At 41.1% G+C, this 7,717-nt stretch overlaps 1 protein-coding gene across 1 annotated transcript; it reads right to left on the bottom strand.

The window, feature by feature from the left end:
* Positions 1-465: 465 nt before the first annotated feature.
* Positions 466-6,975, bottom strand: CCDC110 (coiled-coil domain containing 110). Its single transcript, XM_062574531.1, has 7 exons — positions 6,954-6,975; positions 6,166-6,461; positions 4,893-4,958; positions 4,145-4,255; positions 2,818-3,223; positions 1,162-2,685; positions 466-509 (listed from the first exon to the last, which is right to left on the bottom strand). Exons 1-7 carry the CDS (start codon positions 6,973-6,975, stop codon positions 466-468), a joined length of 2,469 nt encoding a protein of 822 aa, XP_062430515.1.
* Positions 6,976-7,717: the final 742 nt, after the last annotated feature.

Raw genomic sequence — 7,717 nt, 5'->3', positions numbered from 1 at the left:
TCTGACCTCTGGCTCTCTGATCACAGATGTAGTACAGCTGATGAAGTCTGCACTGAAGTTTTTCTTTACATCCTTCTGCCTCTTCTCTTCTCGTAATTCTTCCTCTTCTAGTTTCTTTTGTATTTCAGTAATCTTTTCACTCCCTAACAAAACTGGAATACTGGAAACTAATTAAAATATATGGAGCTTAATTTGGAGAAAATTAAACAAACAAACAAACAAAAAAAACCAATCCAGCCTGTTAGAGAAGAAGTGTACCTTGTGTTGATTAGAAGTAGACCAGCATTATCTATCATCGAAAACGTATCTAAACAGAAGTTAAATTCAGGTTAGGACTTCTTGCAGAGTCACTGGTGAAATGTTTGTGGGATATATTAAAATGTTCACCTAGAGGGTTATAAGACTGTTCTGAGTCTGAAACCTTAAAGACAGAACTCCATCTGCTGTAAACTGTCACAGTTAAATTTATGTTGACCACTTACATTGTGTAAGGATTTGCTGTTGTGAATCTGTGGAATTCACCCAAATATCAAAAAAAAGCAGACGGGAAATTCCTTATTGTGAAGTTTACTAAAAATCAATAAGCCTTTTTTTAAGGACATAACAAAAAAATTTGAAAGTGAATGGACATCAGTATTATAACATTCAAAAGAAAAATGTTTATTGCAATTTCTTTGAGGCAAGAACCTGTTGTAGATTAACAGGAATTGCCTGGAAAAGAAAAGCAGCTTCTTTCTTTTAAAAGATGGGAGAAACTATTTTCTGGGGACCCTGCAGGATGCTAACAAAAAAAACCCCAGACCCAAGAATTACTGCATTTGGAGACGAATCTAAAGCTCACTGCATTCAAATGGAGAACTTCCCGAACTTTTTGTGCGCACTGGAGCAAACCCTCATTGTGGTTTTGTTCTGTAGGAATGCATGCATTCTATAGAATCTTTTTTTGTCATAAATCTTTTTTTTCCTTAAGGTATTCTTAATGTGGCACCAGACTTAACAATAGCAATAACCAAATTATATTTTTTCTAGTTAAAACCTGAAGTAATACACAGTATTGGTAAGAGTCTTACCAGAAAAATCAGATGAGGGGGACAAATGGTGTTTAGTGAAGTTAGAAAACAAAAAGAGTGCTAATGAGATATTGCAAAATAAAGCTCATACCTTGTGACTGGCATTCCAAAGCTGTAGACTTTGAATCCGAAATTTCTTTGCAAATTTTAGTGGAATAATCAGAGTAACAGTTATCTTGCCTGATACCAGAACTATAACCACGTTTCCTCTGCTCGCGGACTAGATCTGTAGCTCGGCCCCGGAGATAAGCATAATCCTTATGCAGATGGCGGAATTCAAACTGTAATACATCTCTCTCATTTTCAACAGTCCGCAGATGATTTTCTAATAGCAAACATTCTTCAGTCAGTTTTCTAATGTCACTTTCATATTTGGAAGCTCCTTGTCTATATTCCTGAAGCTCCTTCTTAAGTAACTGATTTTCCTCTGTGATATTAGTTACTGCCATTGATAACCTCTCACGTTCTCTGTCCATGCTGGTCAAATTTGATTTTAAAAGATCAATATCTGCTTTTGCATTTCTGAGTTCAGTCATGAGTTTCTTTTCCATATGAGCTTTATCTGACTGGACTTTCTCAAAGTCCTTCTGCAGCATCTGTTTAGTATTAGAACATTCCTGCAGGGTTATTTCAAGGTTAAGATTTTTGTCTTCCAGTGTCTGCATTAACTGAAGAAGGGTCTCCAGTTCAGATTTTGTTGCTGTTTCTTTTTCTTTCATTTGCTGTATTTCACTCTGATTTCTTTCAAGCTCTCCTTCTAGGGAATTCTTTTCTTTCATAAGCTCGGATGTGTCCATCTCAAGTTTTTTATTTGTTTCTTGTAACATGAAACATTCCTTTTGCAAGGACTCTAGCATTGCATTGAGCCTTTCTTTTTCACAGGTAACAAAAGTCATCTCTTCCTCTACTTTCTGATTCGTAATTTGAAAATCTTGTAGTGCCTGTATTGTATATTGACTTCCATTATCGAGTTGACTTGTGTCTTCCTCAAGGATTTTTGTCTGATTCTGGAGTTCTTTACATTTTCTTAACAACTTCTTTATTTCCTTAATATGTTCCTTACTGCCATCTTCTGATTTAACTAACTGGCTTTGAATCCTTTTCTTTTCTTCAGCTAAATCCTGAATTTGCTTATTGTATTTTGAAATTTTTCCTTTCAAAGACTGTATGGTAATATTAAGAGGTTTCAGTTTGTTCTTGAGAGCTAAATTTTTATTCTCAAGATCATGTACTCTGTTTTGCAAATGCTCAGAGTTTTTCAGGGACTTCTGCAACACTTCAGTTTTCTCATCATATTCACAGGCTACTTTGATTTCACCGAACTTCTGATCTTCAAACCTCAGTAATGTTTGATTTATAATATTCAGTTGTTGTTCTTTTTCTAGATGCTCTTTATGATCAACCATTATTAACTCATCTTTTACCATTTTGGAAAAAAAATTAACCTGGAAACTGTCACCTTTACTATAATTGCTTCTAAATTCTTTATGTTCATTTTTGCTTTCAGATTCTGCTTGTTCATTGCATATTGTTATAGAAGAACTCCACGTGTTAACACATTTGGAGTCTTCATAAAATTCTTGATCAAAATGTAGGCCCTTTTCTTTAAGTGAAACTGAAACAATATGTGATCCATTTAAACAGCCTGCAGTTCCTGTAATTTCTTTTGATTTTATGTCATTTAATTTTTTTCTGCATAAAAAGCCATAATTTTCTGTATTATGTTCTAACAAATAAGAATCATTACTGACTGGGTTTTGAAATTCTTGTTTCAATGACTTGTTGGGATAGTTAATGTTGTCTGTTACATAAAATTCTTTGCCATTTTGTGGAGAAAGTATGGAAAGTTTAGATTCATTCAAAATTACCTTTTCATGGGCAGCATTCAAGCTTCCTGTCTCCAATTCAGTGCCAGGTAGCAAATGGCGTTTATATTCATTTTTTAGTGCAAGTATTGTTGTGTTTCCCATTAGATCTTCTGAATTTTCTACCTTTCCAGCTGCTATGGTTTTCAGTGAAATACTATGTGAAATTTTTATATCACTGACCGTATTTCCAGTATGGGAATTTGCTTCCACATGCTCATCAGTACAGGGTTGTTGATCATGATGAACTTTTTTCTTAGAAAATGGTGATTCAGGATTTTCTGCAGGCTACCCCACCAAATAAAAAAAGAACAATACAAAAATCTTATGCTGTAAAAAAAACCCCAAAATACCAACCCTCCCCCACATGCACACACCCCTGCAAAAACCAGGAAGCATAAGTACACATTACTAAATTGTTATTAAAGCCACTTAGTCAAGACTCATACAGTTTATCTACCAATATCATTTACTAATTTGTCATAAAAAAAAGGGTAAACAGAGATGAGCAACAAAAGTAAGATACTGTCATATGCCCTGTTTCATTTAGTACTGGGCCTTGAACTAAGCCCAAAATACTGAGTAAGCATTTTAAGTGCAAGTGTAAATGTAAGTGTACCGAGTAATCATCTTAAGTTTAGGAAGCAGAGGAAAGGTGACTTAAGAAAGCTAACAGTTCTAAATGATTGTTTTATTATCCCATGCCCTGTGAAATAAGGGAAAACTGGAGTTCACACTGAAGAAGCAGAAAAAGTAGGGTTTATGCTACATTTCATAGGACTAGGACAAAATTTATTCCATCTCCACCTTTCTCTTCTGTCCTCTCTCTACTCTGTCTCCCTGTACTCTTTATATTGCGTTCCATGTCCACTGAATATAATCCAAGTGAATTTTTGGAAGATTAGGTAAAATCTTGTCTTGTGCAGAAAAGAAACTGGGCTTTAATCATAATGGGGGAAGGGGAGGAACAGCATATGTACATCTTTCCATGGCTGTATTTACAGTAAAGACTTTGATGACTTTTTTGTGGCAGAATTATGGCAAAGTTGTACTACGGAGAAAAGCCTCAGGGAGAATATACTGTGTTTTGTCCCTACAATATCTCTTGGGTTATTTTACAGAAAACATGTAGCTCGCAAGACCCACAATCCAGCAACATCTTTAAAGAATAACAGTAACTTGTTTGTAGCTGAAAATTGCTATACATACCAGAGATACATCATTTGGTGTGCTAATCATCAGTATCTTGTCTGAGCTACACTGTGGAGTTTTCATTTCAATTATATTTTTATTTAGTATCTCACTAATTTCAGACTGTACCTAGAAAAGATTGAGATTAAAAAATAAATTAAAAATATTTAATTTTTGTAAACTATCCTATTAATCAAGAAGTTAGTTCTGAGAGATGGACTAGATTGAAGTGCCATAGGAATACGGAATTGTTCATAACCAAGAACGTGTAAAGTTAAATATCCTTCCAGCATCAGACCTTTTGCTTCTATAAAAAGAGTCATATAAAATCATGGCATAAATATGCTTCTAGCATTTTGTGAAACAGCAGTTTGAAACAGTGGAGCAGGTTCTGCTGTTTACTGACAGTGATACAAAATGCAGTTAAGTTCTGTGAAAACAACCTTGAGTCTATAGTGATACAAAGGATATCTAATCATTTCCTCTTTTTCCCTACTCAGTTTCGCTCTCCTTCTAGGTTTTTCTTATTTTTTCTTAGATAGTCTTTTTAAACCTCTAAATAATACTATGATTAGGACATGACAAGAACTTGTAGTGGATTGCTTTATCAGCTACCATAAGATTAACAGATGATTAAACATACTGTTAATGTACATAATAATCTAAAAACAATTTCAAATCTCAGTTAAAATACCTACGGCAGTATCTAAAAACTCAAGAGGAGATTTTTATCTTTATTTTGAAAGTATTTGGGATCTGCTTTTACCATGTTAACATTCTCCAGAATCTGTTGCCGAAGAGTCTTAAAGGATTCCAGCTGTTGCTGAAGGATCTACAATGTATAAAATAAATATCCAAAAATTGGTAGGTGGTTTTGAGTCTTTTAAAATACTGAGATGAGTTAGAATATTTTTTCAGTTGAACTTTCTTTTCCAGTTTTAAAATTGTTTTAATCTAGCCTGAGTCAGTGGGAGTTCATCAAATGGTTCTTCAATAGCCATTTAGTAATCAACATAGTTTAGTAATTGACATTTAGTGATTTGCAGTACCAGAGGATTTCAGCACAGTTCTTCATGGACAGTTATTCACATCACAAAAAGCATTGTCACATCTGGCATTACTTTGGGATCTTAGTCTTTGCACTAAAGCCAAATTGTGAATGTACTTATGTTAGAGTTACAGAATCACAGAATTGCTAAGGTTGGAAGGGATGTCTGGAGATCATCTAGTCCAACCCTCCTGTTCAAGCAGGGTCACCTAGAGCATGTTAGACAGGGTTGCATCCAGGTGGGCTTTGAATATCTCCAGAGAAGGAGACTTCACAACCTCCCTGGCAATCTGTTCCAGTGCTGTCACTCTTCATTCTTCCAGCTCCAGAGATCGATTGTCTTTCGGGGTTAGATTGAGGTATGCAGGTTTGGACAACGCAAGAAAGTTGGACTGACCATAGGATTAGATTCTTCTGCAATATCAAAAACTAAAAGCTAAGCTGTAATGATGTGTTTAAAATAAATCTTGCAAATTCTTTACAAAGATCAAAGAACTTTTTTTTTTTTTTTTTTTGGTAATGAATCATTATTCGGTCATAGTAATTCACAAACTCGGTGAAAATCTCACCTGAAGGAATGAGCACGTGCATATGGCAAAACATGTCTAGCTTTGCATATGTTTCGCTTTGGAAGAGAACTTCCAATAAGCACAAGCAAAAAGGGCAGACAAACACTACGTCATAGACCTTGTTTATGCAACTATACTGTCATTAAAAAACAAAAACATGGTTTGCTAATCATTATTTAAAGAGAAGTTGTAGTTTGACAGTATGCTGTGAATTTCAAAATCCTTCAGCAAATTAGGTTTCTTACTGAAAAATACCAATAAAGAATGACAGCTCCTATTGTATTAGAAGTACATTGAAACAATTAAACAGTCACTGTGTTTATATTCATATTAACCTAGAGACTAGGTTTAAATTAAAGAAGACTGAGTACTAGGAATTAGCACTTTGCCATGGCAGGTGTTGAAAACATGAACTAAGGCACCTTTAACTGGTAGCCTGAGCTGCTCTTGCTGCCCGTGAAGTCTGGTACAGGCCAGACTGTCAGCCGTGTTTCAGCCATTGCAAGAGCCATGTGTGTCCCCCTGCAAATTAAATACCCCGGGTGGAAACGCTGCCGGCTGAGGCGCCCTTTGTATCCAGTCAGGCTGCCCCAACGTGGATTAGCCACAGAAACGGTGAACTTCAACAGCTGATGTTTTGGGTAGCTGGAATCAGACCGGCTTACTTGCAGTGCTGTTTGCAGCTGAACTGGATCTTCTGCTCCTGTTGTACGCCTGTCTGAAAATAAAAACGGCACCTGCACAGTTAGCAGCGTCTGGAGCTGTCACAAGAGCGGTTTCAGCACGGGAAGGCGGCGACAGTCCGTCCTCGCTGAGGGAGGACGGAGGAGCTTGCTGCCCCTGCCGCGGGCCCCGCCGGCGCGGGGCGGGCTGCAGTGGCGGGGAAGGATGAGAGCGGCTGGAGGGACTGCTCTGTGAGGGGCAGGACCCGAGGGGCCCGTTGCCACCAGCACGGCTGCTGCTGGCGCCTCACCCCAGGCTGCAGAGGGGCATCCTCTCGCTCCCGCGCCCCTCCCCTGCCGCCCCCGTACCGCGCCGAGGGCCGTGGCGCTAGCGACCTCGCGGCCGCGAGGCGGGGACGCCTCACGGTGTCCTTTCGAGGCGGTGACGCCGCTGCAATGGCTCCAGGGTGCAAAACGCCGCGGGCACGGCCGCAGGAGGCAGCGCCCGCCCGAGCCGCCCCTCGCCCGCCCGCGCGGACGGCACTCACTAGATCCGGCGCCTCGCGGCATGCCGCCCCCCCGCGCGCGCGCGCGCGCGCCCGCCCGCACCGGCCCTTCCGCGCCAACGGTCTCAGCGCGCTGCGCCCCCGCCCCCTGGCGCGTCGGCGTTGCCGGGTAACCGTTCTCCCGGCGAATAAGCGGGAGGCGCCTGGCGCCGCCCGCGCCCTCTCCTGCAGCTGCGCGCGAGCTCCCCGCGCGCCAGCGGCGGTTGGAGCCGCGGCCGTGCGCGACGGCAGCGGCAGCATTGGCAGCACTGGCGCTCCGGCGCTTTCCCAGCCGCGGAGGAAGGCGGGGAGGTGAATGCTCGAGGCAAGACGGCAGATGGGGGCACTGGCTCCGCTGGCTGCCGCTTTTGACGGCGCCTGACCGTTAAACCCCTCCCCTGCTGCCTGGGAATGAGTTAAGCCTGTTTTCATTCAGGTGCTTGGTCTGGCTCTGCAGGCTGGGTCTGGCAAGGGAAGTCTGAAGGAAATGTTGTGTGCCAAGTGTTTTCAGCTGGGGGCTGACCTTCTGGAGAGCAGCTCTGCAGAGAAGGACCTGGGAGTGCTGGTGGATGACAAGCTGACCATGAGCCAGCAATGTGCCCTTGTGGCCAAGAAAGCCAATGGTCTCCTGGGGTGCATTGGGAAGAGTGTTGCCAGCAGGTCGAGGGAGGTGATCCTGCCCCTCTACTCAGCCCTGGGGAGGCCTCATCTCGAGTACTGTGTCTGGTTCTGGGCTCCCCAGTACCAGAGAGACATGGAGCTACTGG

The sequence above is a fragment of the Rhea pennata genome, chromosome 4 (assembly GCF_028389875.1).
Source record: "Rhea pennata isolate bPtePen1 chromosome 4, bPtePen1.pri, whole genome shotgun sequence".
NCBI lineage: Eukaryota > Metazoa > Chordata > Aves > Rheiformes > Rheidae > Rhea > Rhea pennata.
The sequence above is the reverse complement of the archived record's forward strand: the minus strand, read 5'-3'. Positions and strand labels throughout refer to the sequence as shown.

What these genes read in the sequence shown, in the direction of transcription:
- CCDC110 (XM_062574531.1), bottom strand. Translation starts at nt 6,975, where the DNA reads ATGCCGCGAGGCGCCGGATCTA. An exon ending in CACCAAATGATGTATCTCTG is followed by an intron (nt 3,224 to 4,144) that starts GTATGTATAGCA and finishes TTGGTGGGGTAG; the next exon opens with CCTGCAGAAAATCCTGAATC. An exon ending in TTTGGAATGCCAGTCACAAG is followed by an intron (nt 510 to 1,161) that starts GTATGAGCTTTA and finishes TGAATTCCACAG; the next exon opens with ATTCACAACAGCAAATCCTT.